Below are 22777 nucleotides of genomic sequence, written 5' to 3'. Positions count from 1 at the left end.
CAGTGTTCTTGTACTTTAAAACATTTTTTGCTAATTATTTTGCTAATTATTTAGTGCTTGTATCACCTAATTTAAAAGGCGTCTAAAACTTAGCACCCCCTTTTTCAAACTAGCATTCACCTGCAATCCCAATAGATTAAAAAACAAAACAAAAAAAAATGTAATATTTCTAAATATCTTTTTCAGACAGTTTGTAAAGCATAACCATGCAATCCTATCAGAATATTGTAATTCCTGAAACAATCTGGTTGCCGTGGAAACCAGGAGGAGCTTGAACTTTCACCTCTGACTGCAGAAAGCAGCACGGGACGGCAATCATCATGGAGAACTAGGAAGGAGAATCAGGGACTGGTGAAGATTATGGTGTTCTTTTTGTTTCTCTCCTCTCTGATAGCGTTTATATTAAAAACATATTCTACAATAACGCAGTGATTGCGTAGAAATGCATTCAAATTAAATGATGATATTTCGGAAATCGTGAAAACTAGGCAGCAATATCGGTAACGGTTATAGTATTATGAACATTAGATAGCAGCACAGTGTTGGTGTTAATAATGTATGTTGTTGTCATTCGAACGATGTTAGTAATGTTGTTTGAGTTGGGCCAGAGGGTTTAGTATGTACATTGCCAATTAATAGCATCACTAATAACTGCGGGAAACATTTTGGGAAGTCAGCTTTTTTTGTATTCAGTCAGATACAGACATTTAAGAAAGCAATACGCATCATATGCAAGGACAGAGAGACCAGAAAATCTAGTTCTGCGATATTTTACTAAACTGTATAACTATAAATAAAAACGTGGCCGGTGTTACTGAAAGCCAAGAAGTGCATTTAGTATAATGTACTAAGCATGCTGCGAAAGGAATAGTATTGAAGAACATTTAGGTATACATGTACATATTTGCAAATCCAATTGTTTTATGCACAGGGTTGATTTAAAACAGCATGTTAACTCCTAATTAACAATTTGAAAAAAACAAAAAACAAAACAAAAACAAAAACAAAAAACAACTGACAATGTCACTTGCAGAACAGTCTCAAAAGTGGTTCCCAACCCACGTCCAGGCCACCGTTCTGCAAGCCAAAGACCTCCACCCGAAAGGCAAGAACGGTACCAATGACACTTACACCATCATTCAGTTAGGCAAAGAAAAGTACTCCACCTCCGTAGCCGAGAAGACCCTGAATCCGGTGTGGAAAGAGGAAGCTTCCTTTGAACTTCCCGGTCTACTTCTGGAGGGCAATCTGGAAAAATACACTCTCAACCTGATCGTGATGCACAGGTCATTGGTGGGACTGGACAAGTTTCTGGGGCAAGTGTCTATCAGCCTCAATGAAATCTTTGACAACAAGGAAAGAAGAAAAATTGAGTAAGTATTTGGTTTTGTCTATTTAAAAAAAAAAAAAAAAAAAAAAAAAAAAACACATTAATGATGTGAATAGAATTTAAACGAATTGTTTCCTAAACCTCGAGCTATTGACAAAAATATGCATGTCAAATACACAATAGAGGTCAGCTATAGTTTTTATACAATAGAATTTGTGCAGTGCAAGGTTAAATATTAAATATTTATTCAAAGTATTTTCCATATACACATGAATGTACAACACATGTAGTCTGGCTGGCACATATGAACTTTGTTGTGCCGAATAAAACTGTGCAGAAGCAGGAAAGCACCCACCAATACAAGGAAGGCTTCAGAGAAAAGAGCAGGAGAGGAGCAGGCTGATTGGGATACTGATTTGAAAATTGGAAAGTATAGCACCCACCAATGGGGAATTTGTTGGCTTGACTTTGACCACATATCTAATATAGCAGTGAATTGCTTTCAAATTGTATTAAGTGATGACTTTCACATAAAGCTGGCTGTTGTTCTGCATAATGTTGTACCCTAGTGTTATTTGGGGAAGGTTTCTAAGTGTTCAACAGAATACAGAGCATGTAACTTTGATACAGCCCTAAAGGGAGTTCACACTTGACCTAGGGAAACCAGCATTTCCTGAATTGCCGTACAGTAACGAGGGAGTAGTGTTTTAACTGCCCACATGTTCCTGACTGATTGTGCAGGCCTTGTGTAATTATCAATCAATGCATGTATTGTTTGTGAGATACATGAATCGCTTCTGTGACGACTGTGTCAGAGATGGTTTTATTTTATTTTTTAATTTCAGGTGCTTTGTTGACTTACAGTAGCCAAACCACAATTAAAACATATATAATAAATCATTATAAAAATTACTGGTAGTGCTTTACATCTAGATTGAGGTTGGTCATCTGGGTATGGAAAAAAAAAAAAAAAAAAAACACACAGTTCTGTCACAGTCTTCCAGGTACTGTAGCTGTTCCCATGTCTCAGTGTGTTTCTGTAAAGCCCTCGAGAGTTTTTGTGTATGGCAAGAATGAAAGTATTTGAGGAGTCCTGTGTTAATGCCGTGTGCAACACAGTTTGAAAAGAGCTGTTAAGATCTGAAAGAGCCAATTGTGGAAGAATTTCAAAGATGTCTTCTATCACAAGACCTAAGGAGTAATTGACAGCCTTTTTAAAAACTCAAACATTCCCACTGGGATAATGTTGTTCAGCACTGCACAAAATGATGACTTGCATTGATTTTATGCCACAGGTTTCATTCAGTTGGTTTGAAACAGAATAGAAACTGGACTACCAAACATATTTCAAAGCTGTCTAATAAGAGACATTTGTTAGCGGATATTTTTGTGATTTTTATGTTTGTTAGGTGACAAGGTTTTATCTTTTAAAGTTGCTGAAAAGTTTCAGTAGTGTTTAATAATAAAGTTCCTGCAACAAAAGTACAATTACATTAATTAATATGACCTTGTTATGTGCAGCGCTATGCTACCAGCAGGTGTTGTACTTGCTTTAAAACATCTGGAAGACCCTAAACGCTTTGTGTCTACAGGCCATAATGTACACTTCTAAAATGGTCTGTGAATTACTGGAGCTGGCACCACTAAGTATCATTTGACAAATCAACCAACTTCTGCAGTATGTTAGGCTCTGTTTACAGTAACTTGGATCTACTTTAACTGACCAGACAACTGTTAAGAAACTTGGTACAGTGTGCACATTCATTAGAATGTAGGTCATGAGTACTGTAATAATGAAGGCTATATTTATGGGAAGAGGAGGTTTCAGATTTATGATATTCAACATGCTTTATGTCACTAAGTCTGGATGTCCAGACATAATTTCTGGATCAGTTCTGGTTTGTGATTGCTTATGATCATCAAGACTTTAGGATCTGTTCAATTGAGGTGAAACATAATAACTGAGACAAGTAGACAATCATTTCAAGTTGAACTATTTATTGATATGTTTAACTGTTTAGTTGATCTAAATTGGTATACTCTAACTACACTGTACAACTAGAGATGATTATCCAGTTATGCTGAAACCTGGTTTGGACATTCTCAAACTATATGAAAACATTAGCCTGCATGTGTCGTACAGTCAAACCCGCATGATATCCTGTCAGTGTCACACTTTCACTTATCAACATATTGAAAAGTCCTAGCCAGAATATAATGGGAGTCAAAGGGAACACGCTCCTGATAACATCACATTGGTTATTGTCATACTGTGTTTATCCCTTCCCTGCCATACAGTACAACAGATGTCCACCCCACATACCATAAGACTAGAAGCATTACATTAAGTTGCTGTACATTATTGGAATGTCTGACATACTGTATGAAGTATGGTAGCACAATATAACATACATGAAAAAGAGAACAATATTGTAATCAATAAATTATTAAGCTCTACAGCAAAGCAGACGTTTGTTATATCAACACTGTTTTAATTGTATTTTACTGGCATACTTGTTCCTTGTTTTAAAAACAAAACATTTACTAATATCATACATACTGCAGTACTGTACAGAGCATGGGCTTGTTTTGCAGTTAGTATAACAGGCTTGTAAAAAGGCCATACAGCGTTGTTCATGTGTTTTCATTTGCACTCTTAATCTTGCACAGTTCTCAGTAATTACAGTGCACACTAAAAGCCAAGGCTTCAATATAATCTTGCACAAATCAAATAGCTGTGTGTTATGCAGTCCTACCCTTCCTCTCCATTCAAATATTTACCATTAGGTGGTGGGCGATTAAGAGTGCTGTTGACAATTCAAGGGTCTCTTTAATTTCCATGTTTCTTATGCAGGCCGCACAACCAGAATATAATTATTCTAGCAATTGGATTTTTATCATCCATGCAGTCTTCATTCATTTACACAATAGTGGTGTACAACACAAAATGACAAACTGGCCAATGGCCAAGTTATATATTATTGGTTTGTTTTTTGGTATAAATGTGTTTTAACAGTAGGTAACATAAAGCAACTTGGAACTTTTTAAATCAATTAAATTTATTTTGGATGTACTATGTGGAAATGTGTCATCATCATGTAGCTTCACTTTAGAAAATGTGGTGTGTGTTTCTTTTCAGAATTGTAGTCTGCAATAGAGGGCCAATTGCTTTTTTTTTTTTACTGATTAGAGGAGAAAACTCAAAATGGAGTGTGGTAACCAGTGGAGTACCACAGGGATCAATGTTAGGTCCTCTGCTCTTCCTAATCTACATTAATGACTTAGATTCTGGTATGGCAAACTTGTTAAATGTGCAGGTGACACAAAAGTAGGAGGAGTGGCAAACACTGTTGCAGCAGCAAAGGTCATACAAAATGATCTAGACAAGATTCAGAACTGGGCAGACACATGGCAAATTACATTTAATAGAGAAAAGTGTAAGGTACTGCATGCAGGCAATAAAAATGTCCATTATAAGTTCCATATGGGAGATATTGAGGAATCTATGAAAAAGATCTAGGAGTTTATGTTGACTCAGAAATGTCTTCATTTAGACAATGTGGAGAACTACAAAAAATGCCAACAAAATGCTGTGATATCTAGTGAAAAGCGTTGAATTTAAATCAAGGGAATTCATGTTAAAACTAACAATGCATTAATAAGACCTCATCTTGAATATTATGTTCAGTTATGGTCACCTCGCTACAAAAATAATATTGCTGCTCTAGAAAGAGTGCAAAGAAGAGCGACCAGAATTATTCCAGGTTTAAAAGGCATGTCATATGCAGACAGGCTAAAAGAATTGAATCTGTTCAGTCTTGAACAAAGAAGACTACGCAGCTACCTGATTCAAGCATTAAAAATTCTAAAAGGTATTGACAATGTCGACCAAGGGGACTTTTTCGACCTGAAAAAAGAAACAAGGGGAAAATGGATCAGGGGTCACAAATGGAGATTAGATAAAGGGGCATTCAGAACAGGAAATAGGAGGCACTTTTTTACACAGATAATTGTACACGTCTGGAACCAACTCCCCAGTAATGATTGAAGCTGACACACTGGGATCCTTGAAGAAGCTGCTTGATGAGATTCTGGGATCAATAAGCTACTAACAACCAAACGAGCAAGGTGGGCCAAATGGCCTCCTCTCATATGTAACCTTTCTTATGTTCGTATAAGGAACCTTTCCTATGTTCGTATAAGGAACCTTCCTTATGTTCATATAAGGTCAAAAATAGTACAAGCCCATTAAGACCAAAGATATGAAAACAAAGCCTTGCCAATTTGCCTATACTTTATCACCAGTGCCTGATACGGGTGGAGCAGTGTAAACAGTGAAAGGTAGGTCACCTCAAACACACACAGGCTCCACTCTCCACTCCTCCAAGGACTGAGCGCTGCACTGCCCTACAATGTCTTCTTTGTGTTTTAACAAAGGCACTTGTCTTTTTTTGAACCAAGGGTTTTGTGTAAAAGCTTGGGTTTCGTTTAGCTGCTCCTCTGTTGGCATCTAAAATGGTTTTGGTGTTTCGTATTGCACACACAGCTGGTTTCTTTGAAAAATGGGTTGCAGTTGTATAATTGTTGTGGGTTTTTCATACTGCACATCAGTACATCTCATTGCAAGTAGACTATACTTAACTGGAAAATGTGAGAAGTTTGATCGGCTTTATTTGGAAAAGAAAATTCTATTATTATTTCAGGAGGGATTGATGTTATTTGGTGCTTTTCTGCCAAAGAGAAGAACGAGTTTGAATCATATTTTATTTATAAGATTTTTAATTTCCACAAATAAAGTGCTGGCAACATTGTCACCTCTCGTAACATCAGGGGTGTAACAATGCATCATGTATTGATGAATCGTGATTTCTTTACATGATATACTGTATCATAATAGAATTAGTCTGTATCATTTGTATTGTGGTACAGGCACAACACAGCTCATTGTAGTTCATCAAGTGTTTGTTTTTTTTGGTTGTTTTTTTTTAACAATTTGTATTAATTTTCTAATTTTCAATTTCCAAATCAATTATTTTCTGTTTTATATTTGTAATTAATTTAGAACAATTTGTAGATTTTATTTTTCACTTTGACATTATGGACTTTTTTTGTGTTAATCAGTGTAAAAACTTTTAATTAAATCAATTTTGATTCCATGTTGTAACACAATAAAATGTGGAAAGTCCAAGGGGGGGTGAATACTTTTGAGAGCCACTGTACATTTTTACATGCATCTTGAGAGCCACTTATTTAATTTGAATGGAACTTGTTTAGTTATTGGTCAGATTTTGTAAGAATATTTTATCTACAGAGTATATGGTTGTGAGGATTTATGGAGGTGTCTGTCTGTCTGTTTGTGCATTCATCTACTGTACAGTACATGTTGCATTTGCATCTGGTGACCACTTATCAGACATTTCATTGCCATTTCTTGTACTATTCTGTCCATAGCAGTGGTGGCTCGTCAGCCAAGGCAAGTGAGGCATGTCCTCGGCAATAATTCCCAAAGACTAAAATAACATTTGCATATTTGTTTTATTTAATTGAGAAATATAAACACATTTAAGTATATTAAATAAATTTAAGTCCACAGAAGCGCTAGTGACATCATTCAAAAGTATCAACTGTCAGTGATTTTGTGATCGTGTATTTGTGTCTTTATAGCGAATGTTCCACGCTGGTGTCACATAATGACTTGTAGAGTTAAATACTATGTGGTTTTAAGGTTCTGGTTTGCTAATTCATTGTAAAAACTCTGCAATTCTGTAAATTGTGTGTTGTTTACAGTGCTAATGTTGTTTTTTAATTGATATGGGCATATTGTACATAGCAACTACAATATGAAATCAGCTGAACAAAGTAAATTAACTTTTAGTACATTAGCCATTGATTGGAGGTGGTAATAACTATTTTGTGATTTGTGTCTCACCTGTCAAAAAAGTCACAAGCCACCACTGGTACATACTATTGATATATGACATGGTCATCAACATTTTTTAATTCTGCTAATAGCTGCAATTGTGAATGTAAAGGTGTGACGCTAAATGTATGTTACTGACATATTGACATATTGGTTAAAAATCATGGGTTAGAGGTTGAACAAATCAGTTTCACACCATAATAAATCACCCATCAGAACTATAACCTGCATCATGATCGTGTCATGATATTCATATTGTGATATGTAGGGTGACCTCACTATATAGTTACTCCTCAATCGTGTTGTCTTTCCATTGCAGAGCTATGCGATGACATGTCTTGATGCCTTACGCTGTGCTTCCTATCTTCTCTTTCAGCTGGTTCAAACTTGAGTCCAAGCCTGGGAAGAAGGGAAAGGACCGAGGGCAAATCCAAGTCAACATACAGTTCATGAGGAACAACATGACAGCCAGTATGTTTGACCTCTCCATGAAAGACAAGCCACGCTCGCCGTTCTCCAAACTCAAAGACAAGATGAAGAGAGGGAAGGGGGACGGGACCTTCTCCGACACCTCTTCTGCCATCCTCCCCAGGACGAGCACCCCTCGCTCTTCTGACCCCGATATCTCCGAGATGAATCAGCACATGAAACCTAAACCAAAAAGAACGTTCCTCCTAGGGCCCCAGCGTCTGTCTGCTGCCCACTCCATGTCTGATTTGATCGGATCCCATTTCTCTGGAGACAAAGTTAAGGCTAGCACAATCGGGCATGCTCCACTCTTTCGCCCCAAGCTAGACTCCATGAATTCCATCGATGAGAGTGGTAAGAACTTTAGCACTCTTCATTTACTGCAGACCCCCACCCCCGCCAGCATAGTTTATTCTCGAAGTATTTGGCGGTATCATATGTCAATTAATGCCCCATTGATAAATTGTATCTCCTTCTAAAGGGATAATACTTAAGTGTTCCTGTGAGGGAAGCTTGTCATAAGGAGTGTAGTGGCAAAAAAATTTAATAAAATAAAAAACAATACCTGAGCTATCCTATAACTAGGAATGATCGCAAACATCACAAGAAAAGGTCAGGGGTTAGTAACAATAAAAAAAAAAAAAAAAATGTTATTTAAAGTTACTGTGTAGAATGCAAGTCTAGGGTAGTTATGCTCAGAGCATGTCATGCTCCAGTTAGACATCACCAAGAATACTGTCCAGTTTTGGTCACCTACAAAAAATGATTGCACTTGAAGGTACAGTGAAGGGCAACTCGGTTAATTCCAGGACTCGGTTGCATGAGCTGTGAGGACAGTGTAAAATAATAAAAAAAGAAAGTATAAAGGGAGGCTTAATTGAAGTTTATTAAAATCATGAGTGGCATAGATAAAGTGAACCTAAATGTAGTAAAGAGAGTAGAATGAAAGGGCGTAAACAGAAGCCGAGTAAGTTTAACTCTTTGCGGTTCTATGTCGGACCAAGTCTGACATTACAATTTTCCCTTTCCGGTCCGATGTCAGACCTTGTCCGATATCATCAAAAGGACATCAAGCACAGGTCTCTAGTCATTTTTTTCTCTTGAAAAGGCAGAGAGAATTTTTCAATGGCCAAGTGAGACCTATACTAGCCAAGAGAAGCTGGATAAAAAGGGGTGGATCTGAGCAATACACAGAGGCCCTGCACCACAGACCTAACACAGACATAAAAAAACAAGATAGCTGCTTCCGCATCCAGCGCTCAAAGAATATCACAGACATTTGCAGAGCTTTTTGAGATGTTATAATAGTAATAAAGTAATGACTTGGATTGCATTATTGAGGAGTTTGGTGATAAAAATAGTTATCAGGAGAGGAATTATCAGTATTCACTACTATGAAGAGGTATGTGATAAATACAGCGAAAAAGGGCTGGGGTTTGGCTGGAGATGCAGTGTGCCTTTTAAACCTGTTTTACTGTGGAAAAAAAATACTTTTAAACAGCGCGTGTAAAATAAACAGCGCATGTGAAAATAAATTGGTCCTGACAGGCATGACAGGCACTGAATAAATTGGTTAAAACAAAAAATAAACATGTTTTTACAGTTATAAATTCATGGAATAGCTTACCTGGAGTACTGTAGTAGGATTTAAAACTCTGACTGGGAACATTTAAAAAACAATTGGATTCCGTCCTCTTAAATCGGATCCTTGTAGGGTCTAATGGTGTGCTAAGAAGGGATGAAGGCAGATTGATTTATTTATTTATTTATTTATTTATTTAAAAAAAAAAAAAAGCCTGGAATCTTACTTGCTGTTCTGACTGTCTTGCAGGAAATGTGATCTCTCCCCATAGACGATCGCAGAGCGTCGACACTGCCAACCCTGAGCAGCCTGGCTACACTTCCACTGAGGGTAAAGGCAGCTATGAAGGACACAGTGATCTGTTCACCAACATCAGCGATTCTTTGCCCCAAAAGTCAGCCACTCTGCCCCGGAACAAAAACCCCTTTGAGCCGAGCAGTGGTGTCTCATGGGAGGGCAGGACCAATGTCAGATCTGAGAAGAAGAAGGAGAAAGTGGGGCTTTTGGAGAGAGTCAAGGGGAAGAAAGACGGCAAGAAGTTGGATAAGATCGGCAATGGGAAATCAGGTAGTTCCAGTGACTTGAGGTCTCCCAATCCTTTCATTGACAGTCTACAAGGGGATGCAGGAACAAACCCCTTCTCCACAAACTATAAGTCAAATACCAGGTGAGTCTTGCTGTATTGTGCCATGAAACTTACAATAGTGTGACAAACATAGAATTTTGTCATCTACATTTCCATAGTATCACATTTTGTACGGTACTGTTACCTGTTTAATAATGCCTGTTAAGGCCTGGTCACACGGGCAACTTTTGTCGATGGCAACAAAGGAACACATTTGTTGTCAGTGTGTTGCATTGCAGTTTGAGGTTGTCACATGGGAGACAAGCCTTCGGTCGACAAACAGGCAACAATGTAATGCAAATCATAATGCAAGTTTTTGTCGCGAGATGTAAATATGCTATGATATGGAAATGTACTAATTATAACAAACAAAATCAATAAATAAATAACAAAATGAATAAAATAAATACAAATTGAAATACATTACATCTATTATTTATGTATTTATTACAGCAAATTAATTTAAAATAAAACATTTTAGAACAATACGCTACACTGGTATTTTGTCGTTGTAGAATTGATAGCTTAAATATGTTATTGTAATCATAGACGTTACATTTTCTTATCCACATACACACTGCATTGCATATCTATAGACTAGGTATAATAAATTGGATGAAATGCAGGAATCAAAATGCATCATATGCACTGTCTGTCTGACGTTATCGTTGAACCTTATCATCATGTGACACTACTATCAAATTTGATTGGCTGATATTGAAAATGTTGCCCTCATGTTGCCTGAAAAATAGAACGTCGTCCTAAGTGGGAGACATGTTGCCGGTATGTTGCCCAGGCAGTCGGCGACATCTGTCGCCCCCTTGTTGCTGTCGACAGATGTTGCCCATGTCTTTATGTGAGTTATCTGTCATTGTCCATTGTAGTTTCAATCAAAGACAGTTTTATAATGTATTAGAAAATAAAGCCGAATCAATATGGGTCAGAATAACGGACAAAAATTAAAAGGGCATAATAATAGGAGCATGCTATAGACCGCCAGATTCAGACGGTGAGCAAAATAATCTGTTATACAATGACATTAGAAATGTGTGTAGCAAAGGAGAAGCCATACTAATGGGGGATTTCAACTTCCCCCATATAAAATGGGAAAACCCGGTGGGTAGCATGAAGGATGAAATTGAAATGGTGGAAATGACAAATGACTGCTTCCTAACACAATTTGTCAAGGCACCGACTAGAGGGGAGGCATGCCTTGATTTAGTCTTTTCAAATAACGAAGATAGAATAACTAAAACAGAGGTCAGAAAACCACTGGCAAACTCAGACCACAACATGGTCTCATTTGAAGTGTTTTTTAAAACCCCAGAAGTAAAGACTAAAGCTAAGGTTTACAATTTTAGAAAAGCAAACTATGAAGGTATGAAACAGGGACTAACAGAAGTAGATTGGAGTAAAATAGAGAAAACACCCACAGAAGGAGGATGGTTGTTCTTCAAAAATGTAGTACTAGAGGCTCAAAACAATTACATCCCTAAAGTAGACAAATCTAAATGTAAAACTAAATTGCCAAAATGGTTTAATAGATCAATTAAAAAAAATATTCAGCGAAAAAAGGCACTTTATAGAGCATTAAAAAAGGACCAAAAAGAAAGTACGCAGAAAGAGTACACAGAACTGCAAACACAAGTCAAAAAGGAAGTTAGAAAGGCCAAGAGAGAAATAGAAATGAACATTGCTAAGGGAGCTAAAACCAATTCCAAAATGTTTTTCCAATATTACAACAGCAAGCGAACATTCAAAGAGGAGATTAAATGTTTAAGAGATACAAATGGCAAAATCGTAGATGAAGAAAAAAAAATAGCAAATATATTAAATGATTACTTTTCACAAGTTTTTACAAAGGAAGATACTGACAACATGCTCCACATGTCATCCAGTTCCTATCCAGTTTTAAATAACTTTAGCATAACTGAGGCAGAAGTGTTAAAGGGACTAGGAGCTCTTAAAATAAACAAATCCCCTGGGCTGGATGAGATCCTCCCAGTAGTACTCAACGAAATGAAAGAAGTAATTTACAAACCGCTAACCAAGATTATGCAGCAGTCTCCTGACTCAGTGGTGGTACCGACAGACTGGAAAATTGCAAACGTAATACCGATCCACAAAAAGGGAAACAAAACTGAACCAGGTAACTACAGACCAGTAAGCCTGACTTCTATTATATGCAAACTTATGGAAACTATAATAAGATCCAAAATGGAAAATTACCTATATGGTAACAGTATCCTGGGAGACAGTCAACATGGTTTTAGGAAAGGGAGATCGTGTCTAACTAACTTGCTTGTTTTTTTGAGGATGCAACATCGATAATGGATAATTGCAAAGCATATGACATGGTTTATTTAGATTTCCAGAAAGCTTTTGACAAAGTCCCGCACAAAAGATTAATTCTCAAACTGAAAGCAGTTGGGAATCAAGGAAACACATGTACATGGATTAGGGAGTGGTTAACATGTAGAAAACAGAAAGTACTGATTAGAGGAGAAACCTCAGAATGGAGTGTGGTAACCAGTGGTGTACCACAGGGATCAGTATTAGGTCCTCTGCTATTCCTAATCTACATTAATGATTTAGATTCTGGTATAGTAAGCAAACTTGTTAAATTTGCAGACGACACAAAAGTAGGAGGAGTGGCAAACACTGTTGCAGCAGCAAAGGTCATTCAAAATGATCTAGACAAAATTCAGAACTGGGCAGACATATGGCAAAATGACATTTAATAGAGAAAAGTGTAAGGTACTGCGCGCGGGAAATAAAAATGTACATTATAAATATCATATGGGAGATACTGAAATTGGAGAAGGAATCTATGAAAAAGACCTAGGAGTTTTTGTTGACTCAGAAATGTCTTCATCTAGACAATGTGGGGAAGCTATAAAAAAGGCTAACAAGAAGCTCGGATACATTGTGAAAAGTGTTGAATTTAAATCAAGGGAAGTAATGTTAAAACTGTACAATGCACTAGTAAGACCTCATCTTGAATATTGTGTGCAGTTCTGGTCACCTCGCTATAAAAAAGATATTGCTGCTCTAGAAAGAGTGCAAAGAAGAGCGACCAGAATTATTCCGGGCTTAAAAGGCATGTCATATGCAGACAGGCTAAAATAATTGAATCTGTTCAGTCTTGAACAAAGAAGACTATGTGGCGACCTAATTCAAGCATTCAAAATTCTAAAAGGTATTGACAGTGTCGACCCAAGGGACTTTTTTTACCTGAAAAAAGAAACAAGGACCAGGGCTCACAAATGGAGATTAGACAAAGGGGCATTTAGAACAGAAAATAGGAGGCACTTTTTTACACACAGAATTGTGAGGGTCTGGAATCAGCTCCCAAGTAATGTTATTGAAGCTGACACCCTGGGATCCTTCAAGAAGCTGCTTGATGAGATTCTGGGATCAATAAGCTACTAACAACCAAACGAGCAAGATGGGCCGAATGGCCTCCTCTCGTTTGTAAACTTTCTTATGTTCTTATGCAAAAATATCCTACTACATTTCCTGTTCATTGATGCAATTTAAGGTCCGTTCACAAGTTACTACCATTTAAACTTGCTGCCGTCAGTGTGTATGCACTTGCATAAGTTCATACACACTCCATATCCCGGAAACTCTGGCAGCTAGAAAACTATTCCATCAAAAAATGTATTTTTTATAACCAATTGGTGACCCAACAAAGGTTGTTCGCAAGGATGTTCGTCTTAAAGACTTAACTTACTCCATCACAACCATGTAGTACACGAAAAAAATTGCGTATAAAAAGTATTATAGGTGAATATCAACTTATAAGAATAAACTTAATCGACCCTTCTGTTACAGTTTAAGTCATAGTATAAGTCATAATATATATATATAGATATATATATATATATATATATATATATATATATATATATATATATATATATATATATTACACACACAGTGTCTATAGAAAGTCTACACCCCATTTTAAAATTTAACCTTTTCTTGCCTTATAACCTAGAATTAAAATAGTTTTTTTTTTTTTTCCCATTTATCTACACATCATACCCCACAACTTCCAAGTGAAAAATATTTTCTAGAAATTTGTAGAAAATTAATTAAAAATAAAAACCGAATTAGCTTGGCTGGATAAATGTCCACCCCCTTGTAATAGCAGTTCTAAATTAGCTCAGATGTAACCAATTGCCAAGTTAAGTGGCCTCCATCTGTGTTATATTGTAGTGATTCACATCATTTCAGGATAAATTCAGCAGTTCCTGTACCATCTGCTGGGTAGTACATTTTAAAGCAAAGACTTTAAAGCAAAGAGCACCAAGGTACTTTCAAAAGAACTCCGGGAAGGCACACATCAGGGGATGGGTATAAAAAAATGTCAAAGGCCTTCAGTATCCCTTGGAGCATGGTCAAGACGATTATTAAGAAGTGGGGCGTATGACCCTGCCTAGATCAGGTCGTCCCCCCAAACTGGATGACCAAGCAAGAAGGAGACTGATCAGAGAGGCTACAAAGAGGCCAATGGCAATTTTGCAAGAGCTCCAGGCTTTTATGGCCAAGACTGGTCAAAGTGTGTATGTGACAACAATATCCCAAGCACTCCACAAATCTGGCCTGTATGGTAGGGTGGCAAGAAGGAAGCCATTACTCAAGAAAGCCTACGTTGAATCCCATTTGAAGTGTGGAAAGAAACACTCAGTAGATTCTGTAGCCATGTGGCAAAAAGTTTTGTGGTGTGATGAAACTTAAATGGAACTTTTTGGCCTAAATGCAAAGCGTTTGGTGCAAACCCAACATAGCACATCACCCAAAGAACACCATCCCTACTGTGAAGTGTGGTGGTGGCAGCAGCATGTTATGGGGATGTTTCTCATCGGCAGAGACTGGGGCACTTGTTAGTATAGAAGGGAAAATGAATGGAGCAAAGTACAGAGAAGTCCTTGAGGAAAACCTGCTGCCTCTGCAAGAAAGCTGAAACTGGGACGGAAGTTCACCTTTCAGCATGACAACGACCCAAAGCACACAGCCAAAGCTACACTGGAGTGGCTAAGGAACAAAAAGGTAAATGTCTTTGAGTGGCCCAGTCAGAGCCTCATCCTAAATCCAACTTAAAATTTGTGGCATGACTTTAAGATTGCCCAAGGAACTTGACAGAGTTTGAACAGTTTTGTAAAGAAGAATGGTCAAATATTGCCAAATCTAGGTGTGCAAAGTTGGTAGAGGCCTATACCAACAGACTCACAGCTTTAATTGTGTTTCCACCAAAGGTGTTTCCACCATGTATTAACTGGTGGAGACTTATCCAATTATGATCGTTCAAGTTTGTGTATATACATAGATTATATATATATATATATATATTATATCTATATATATATATAGAGTGTATATGTATATATATGTGTGATATTTATAATATATATATATATATATATATATATATATATATACTTTTTTCCCCTTAACAGTGTAGAGTATGGTGTGTAGATAAGTGGAAAAAAAATCCTCATTTAAATGCATGAAACTCTGAGGCACTGACACAACAAAATATGAAAAAAGTTCAAGGGGGTGTAAACTTTCTATAGGCACTGTGTGTGTGTGTGTGTGTGTAATTATATATATATATATATATATATATATATATATATATATATATTATATATATATATATATATATATATATATATATATATATATATATATATATATATATATATATATAATATATATATATATACACACAAACATATATATACAGCTCTGGAAAAAATTAAGAGACCACTGCAAATTTTTCTTAAATCAGCATCTCTACATGTATGGCAGCCATTCCATTCCAGTGTCTGTTGAATTCCAACACAGGCACACCTCATTCTACTGAATGAGGTACTGATTAGGGGATCACCTGAACCAAATCTTATTTAGAGGAAAAGTATAAAAACCACTCCTGTGGTCATCACTATCCTCTTGCAATAGGACCAGCTGGATGGCAAAACAGTGCTAGTAGTACCTCAGAAGTAATTGGAATCAAAAAATAACTATTGACCATGCCCAAAGAGTTTTTTGAGTGAGGAAAAGAAGGGTTCAATTCTGGCTTTACTGGCAGAAGGATACAGTGATTTTTTGTTTTGTTGGGTCCAGTTGTGCTTTAAACCAAGTTTTGTAGTGGAGGGTTTCAGATGATTGGCCAATATCTTTTGGTTTGCTATGGAATCCATTTTACCATGTATTGGAACTAAATTTCCTGTGCCATTAGAGGAAAAACAGCCCCATAGAAGGATATTACCATCTCCGGGCTTGACAGTAGGTATGATGCTCTGTTCTTTCTGCATCTCAATAGACTTTCTCCAAACGTAATGACTGTCAGCATGACAAATAGCTCGATATTTGTTATATCACTCCAGAAAGTCTTTGACCAGAGCTCATATCCATCATTCAAATGCCGTTTTGCAAACTTTTAAGCAATTGTCTTTGTGACGTTTTCTTGAGTGGCTTTTTCCTTGGTCTGTAACCATTAAGTCCTTCACCATGAAATACTCAACTTATAGTTGAAATGGAAGCCCCAGGCCCACTTGCAGCCAATTCACTTTGAATGTCTTTGCCAGTCAATCCCGGATTGCTATTAACCTTCCTCACTATTCTTCTGCTTGTTCTTTGTGAAAGTTCCTTCTTTCTTCCAGACAGAGGGAGCGCTGTGACAGTACCAAGAGTCTTCTTGATCATATGCTTGGAAAGCATATCTGCCTAAGGTTTTCAGATAGCTCTTTACTTTTCCCATATTGACTTTTTGGTAAGAACAGCAATCATCCTATGCCTAATCCTGTTGTACTCTCTTGTATGAATGAATGTTCACCTGCAATCCAACATTTTCTAGACGTTTTTTTCTAGAATTAGGTTCTGTATTATCAAATTGAAATGTCTACCACCTTGTAGATAATACTGTTATACAATCAAAGTGTATGAATACTTTTGAATTCACATTTTTGGAGTTTTGCTGAAATAAATAATTGTAGACTTCTATTTCTTGTAACTTTTTCCTCATCCACAAAAGCAAAACTTTTGCTACAAAAGAAGTTTCTTAAAATTCTTTGTTTTCGAGAATTTTCTAGAAATTATACATTTCCATTGGGGTATGTAAACTTTTGACTACAACACTGTGTGTGTGTGTGTGTGTCTCATCATCATTTTCATCCTTTTTCAATCCACCTCTGGATGAAGGCCCCCCCCAAGATTCTTCCACAAAAACCTGTCTGCTGTATCCCTCTTCCACATTGCTCCAGCTTGTTTCCTACTATCTCCTTGGTGCAGCGGTGACAAGAAGAACAATTTACATGAGGGTGACGGTAAAGTCAAAAACGACGCTGTTATTTGCAACGTATGATACAAAAGCGAGAATAGGTCTTAAGGAAAAAGACTGAGAAGACTCTTCTACCGGGTCGTACTTAGCAAAAGTATGTAAAATAAGTAAACATTTTTCATTCATTTTTGAATTGAGATCCGCGGAATCGCCTCATAGCGGTTTACGTAGTAGCAATATATATAATTATTTATATATATATATATATATATATATATATATATATATATATATATATATATATATATATATATATCTATACTATATATAATATAATCGCATATATTAAGACAAGATACTTTCTTGAAAGAACACATCACGTAGTAAGTTCACTAGTGTTTGTTCAACTATTCTAATATTTGTTGCAACACTACTTTTGAAAACTGACCACTAGGAGTATGCAGCTGTCACTTTTGTCCCCACTAAGTTTGATTTTTCAGAGGCATTTGGTATTCCACCCTTAAATAATAATATTAATTAGAGATTTAAATTTTATTATTTAAAGCATATGTACAATACAGTAATTTTCATAAAAGGTTTAGGTTCACTCCAAGCATAAAAAATAATAAATAAATTAAACAAATCTGCAAGTCATTAAGGTAATTATATTAGTAGCAATAATTTAAATCCACGTCAAACAAAAATGATCCGGTTGCCGCTCCAGGCACTCTCATTTGGTTATGTTCGCTGCTTCCGTATTTAACTGCGATCCTTATTATCTGTAACCTCCACACTTGCCAAAACCTCCCCGGCCTTTATACTCAAGTAGTTTGTACATACATCCAAAAACTGCGTGTAAGCAGTTGAGTATTCAGTGTTGGCACACAAACAAACTTGTTCATCTTTAAATACCAAGACATAAAAGGAACACTTGAATAAACGAGTGGTGTTTTTCCTATACTGTAAAATGTATACTGTAGTTCAGGTTCCTGAAAATATAATTATTTTTCAAGTGTTTTGCACATTGTACTTGGATTCAGAGATGCATAATAGAAAAGCGTTATGTGGCAGGAGCCTGATGAATTAAAATGTACACTACACTTCAACAGTAATTGGAACAGATGCATAAATGGAGAATGGCTTAGAAGTGACCAATGTGGTAGTAGTAAAACTACTAATCTCAGCATTGCAGAAACATATTTTAGGATGGTAAAGTGAATAACAAGTGCACGGATAGGATTCAATCAAATTCGGGGTACCAATGAACTGGGGGAGATTGCGTCGATCTGTTTAGTGAGCAAGCGGTCTGAAAGATTGATAACAAATATCCAATCCCTAGTCATTCCTAGAGATGGCTTGCACATTGAAATCATATGCATATACACTTGCGGTCAAATGATGGTGTTTCCAGTCTTGAACCAGATTAATTGAGGGTGGGGCATTTATTTCCTCTGTTAACCCCTTGCTTACTAAATATCTTGGTATCCCTGAACAGCTAATAATCTCTTAAGTAAAAATCCATTCCACAGCTGCAATAGTACTCAAATATTACCTGCTAATGCAGAACAGCTGTGCGGTGGTGCTTCGATTTACTCCAAAACATCTTTTCTGCAATGGTGACTGCCAGATACAACAGTGACTTGTGTACCAGTCTTGGCAGTTTGAGGGTACCGCTATATTTGTGAGATTGCTTGAGCATTTAAATTCTTTGCATATTCATTAAGAGGAGACGATTAACTATTCAGCGTTTCCAGGATAGTAAAGAAGGGGTTTGAGTGGGACAAAAGGGCAATTTATGTTTCATTCTGTTTCAAGGCTGGTGACTCAATAATTTTGTCTGCCAGCGTTTGAGCAGGGGATAGTTATCAATTCAGGAATGTCAAGTTGTCATATCTCTGATGACTGGGGAATAGTGGAGAAACCTGGTTTGTTCAATGAAACTTCTATTTCAAGTTGTACAGAGGTAATAGAATTTGGAATTTGAATTCACTGTGCTTGCTGCAAGGTTGTTGCTTTTCTCAGTTAATTTAGATTCCCCTTTGCACATTTCTTAACTATAAAATGCATTGTAAATCACATTCACCTTTCAGAAAGGTCACTGAACCCATGTTTAAGAAGTAGCTTGATGTGAAAATTTCTTCATTTACAAGCCTTGACAGGTGCTAACAGAGGGGCCTGTTTATCTCAACGTGTCATTAGTTAGAGCACTTTAGAAACTGGTTGTATTAACAAGGCCCTTGGAGGTAGGCAAGAGGTGATTAACAAGATCCATGCAGATAATGAATTCTTTCTAGTGAAGCCAGACAGGGGGATAGACATAAACAACTGTGTTTGAAGTGGACAGGTTGGTACATCAAGTAAATCAACCAGATGTTGCCAGGGAACGTTTTTGCATTTCCAGCAGCTGTAATACATATTTTTTTTCTGGTATTCTTTCGAATCATAATAGAGGATTTCATTATCTTAACCAGCTTCCCTGGAATGAGTCCAGAAATAGAATAGAATAGATTAGGCATTGCACACCAGTGTAAAACAGCAATTTTGTATTCCAGGCCTGGCTGGAATACATGCAGTCTGTACAGAGGACACTTGCTTATATCCTTTGGTGCCTTCCCTTATGCAAGTTTACGTAGTAAAAGCATAGCAAAGTGTAGTACAGCACAACAAGATATGGTAAAACATATTTAAAAAACATGGCAAACTGGTAAATGCAGAGTATAACCATGGGGAAACTGTAAAATGACCATGCAGATTCCTCATGATAAACATTTATATGGGTAGCGAGACTGTTTTCTTACCTCGTATGATGAACTCCACACACAGAGTGTCCATGTCGCTTGGGTCAGGAGAAAAGCCAAGTACTTTCCCTCCTCTATAAAGCCTCCCCTTCCTGGAGTATTTATGTCCAAATTTCTCCTGTATATGCCTGGGTTAGGACTCAGTATAGTTTTTGACATTACGTACTTACATTTTCTTTTGTCGTTAATATAATAAGATAATATATACGTGTGTACATATACATATATATATATATATATATATATATATCTATTATATATATATATATATATATATATATATATAGATATATATATATCATATTATTATTACTATTTATTTCATTTATTTCCCCTTTCCCCTTCTCTCTAGCACCACTAGTTATTCCCGTTGGCTATCGGCATTTTCACACATATGCCTTCTGTATGTTCACTGTGTGGTTCTCCTCCATTTCGTGGTAGAGAGGTCTGTCTTATGTGTGTTGACTAGTCAGACGCAGTGATTCAAATTGCAAAGGCTCCTTCTCCCCCAGTTCCACGTTCTGAAAAATCACACACTTCATCAGCAAAAATGTCCTCTTAAAGACAAAGCAGCTCCACAGAGCATCGGAGCTCCGTCCGATCTCCCCCAAGGAAGAGAACAAGTAAATCCATTAATTCCCTTGGCGGCAGGGAGAGAGATGCAGCAGTCATTACCGAGACCCCTACTGAGGCTACCCAGCCGACAACTCCACAGGAATTCTTGCCTCCGGTAACCAAGGATATATTTTTTTAGTGGCTGCAAGAGTTTGGAAGCTCAAGACAACCTGTACCCCTGCAAAAGCTAAAACCAGTGGCTGACACAGCCGCAACAACTTGGAGTGCACAAGACCAATACTACTATGCTGACACTCGCAGTATGGGAGATGATGACATCATGGACTCCACCCCTGATGATGACAGGTCAGTAACTGGAGAAGGTGTTTCAATGAAATACACTAATGCAGAGGCGATTTGAGAGGGATATTCTCCAGGACGATTTCCTGAGCATCTTAGATGCAAAGGATAAACAAGCCTTCATAGGTTTTTCCTTCCATGAGGCAGTCCTGGAGGCCAGTTGAGGCTATTTGGAAAAAAACCTGCATGTGCTGCGTCATATCTACATAGAGTAGGTAAATTCTATAGAGTACCTATTGGGCACAAAGAACATCTTTTTAAGCAGCCCAAAATAGTTACTATAATGTCTACACGAACCACCAGTGCATCGTCTAAATCCTCTGCACCAGTGGGTGCAGACAGGACTACGCTGCCTCCCAATTGCAAAATGCGCATCAACAATTATCAAATCCAAGCAGCCAAATATCAGTAATTATTATGGAGCCAGATGCCTGCTGCCTTATAGACCCCCTACTCCAGAGAACATCGAACATGCACCTTGTTCACTGTATTTTTCACATACCTCTTTATATACGTGCATATTGATAAATCCTCTCCTGATCACTTGTTTTATCACCAAACGCCTCAGTAATGTGATCCAAGTCATTATTTTATTACTGTAACATCTCCAAAAGCTCTGCAAATGTCTGTGATATTCTTAGAGCGCTAGATGCGGAAGCAGCTGTCTCCATTGTTATGAGTCTTTCTTATCTCTGTGCTGCAGGGGCTAGCTCTATTGCTCAGATTCGCCCTTTTCTCTGTTTCATTTGGCCATTGAAAGGTTTTCTCTGCCTTTTCCAGAGAAAAAGAAATGACTAGAGACCTGTGATTTATGTCTTTTTGATGATGTCGGAAAAGGTATGACATCGGGCTGGAAAGGGAAAATTATAATGTTGGACCTGGTATAACGTAGGACTGCAAAGGATTAAGGATCTGGAATGGGTACAGGACACAGGATATCAACGTGTTCAACCACTTTAATGTACGTATCTCCTCCCCTGCCATTAATACCAGCTGTGCTCAGAAAGGTGAAAAGAGACCTGGCCAATCTCATCCTAGTAGCCCCCTACTGGATCAATAGATTCTTGTTCTCGGAAATAGTAGAGATAGCAGAAGCCAGGCCAATACACTTATCAGTGACCCGCGATCTGCTATCACAGAACAGAGGGAGGATGCTGCACAACAACCCAGCGTAGTTACAACTAGCTGCTTGGAAATTGAACGATGGCAATTATTAGATCAGGGGCTAAACTGAACAAGTAACCAACATCTTACTGGCTTAAAAAAAAACATCAACTTTTCAAGCCTGTACAGATAAATGGAAGGAATTCGTCCATTGATGCAACTCAGAATCTTTGCACACCACCTAAGGCCTCCAAGGAAACATATCCTTCCACAATGGAACCTCAGCCTAGTACTGAATAAACTCATGGGGCCACCGTTTGAAACCCATGGCAATATCGACCAAAAATTCCTCATGTGGAAAACGGCATTCTTGGTAGCAATAATATCAGCAATGTGGATTACATCTTGCATCGAGTTTTGTTATAACCTGGACAAGAAACCGGTTCCAGAACTGGTAAAAGTGCACTCAGTGAGAGGGGTAGCTACTACATGGGCACATTTAATATTTGTCTCATTTCAAGACATTTGTAATACTGGCATGTGGGCTTCCTCCGAGACCTTTACTTTTTGCTCACTCCGTATTATCTGTGGCTTCGGGCACTACTATCTAACCTACCACCCTTTTTCTACTTCCTTTGGTATAGTTCACTCTGAGTTCAGCACATGAGTTAAGAAGAAGAAGATTACCTTTAATATGGTTTCTTGGTAGAATAATGAACTCCACACACCTATGTCCCACCTTCC

The 22777-nt window shown here is 37.4% G+C and overlaps 1 protein-coding gene across 1 annotated transcript in view; it reads left to right on the top strand.

The window, feature by feature from the left end:
* Positions 1–310: 310 nt before the first annotated feature.
* Positions 311–22777, top strand: part of LOC121322464 (rab11 family-interacting protein 2-like) — a 39134-nt gene continuing 16667 nt past the window's right edge. Inside the window, exons 1-3 of the mRNA XM_041262499.1 lie at positions 311–1373; positions 7627–8072; positions 9550–9967. Coding sequence (XP_041118433.1) covers positions 1021–1373; positions 7627–8072; positions 9550–9967 — 1217 coding nt within the window. The 5' untranslated portion in view covers positions 311–1020. The remainder of the gene's footprint in view (positions 1374–7626; positions 8073–9549; positions 9968–22777) is intronic.

The sequence above is a fragment of the Polyodon spathula genome, chromosome 10 (genome assembly GCF_017654505.1).
Source record: "Polyodon spathula isolate WHYD16114869_AA chromosome 10, ASM1765450v1, whole genome shotgun sequence".
Lineage (NCBI taxonomy): Eukaryota > Metazoa > Chordata > Actinopteri > Acipenseriformes > Polyodontidae > Polyodon > Polyodon spathula.
This window is presented reverse-complemented; position numbering and strand designations above follow the sequence as displayed.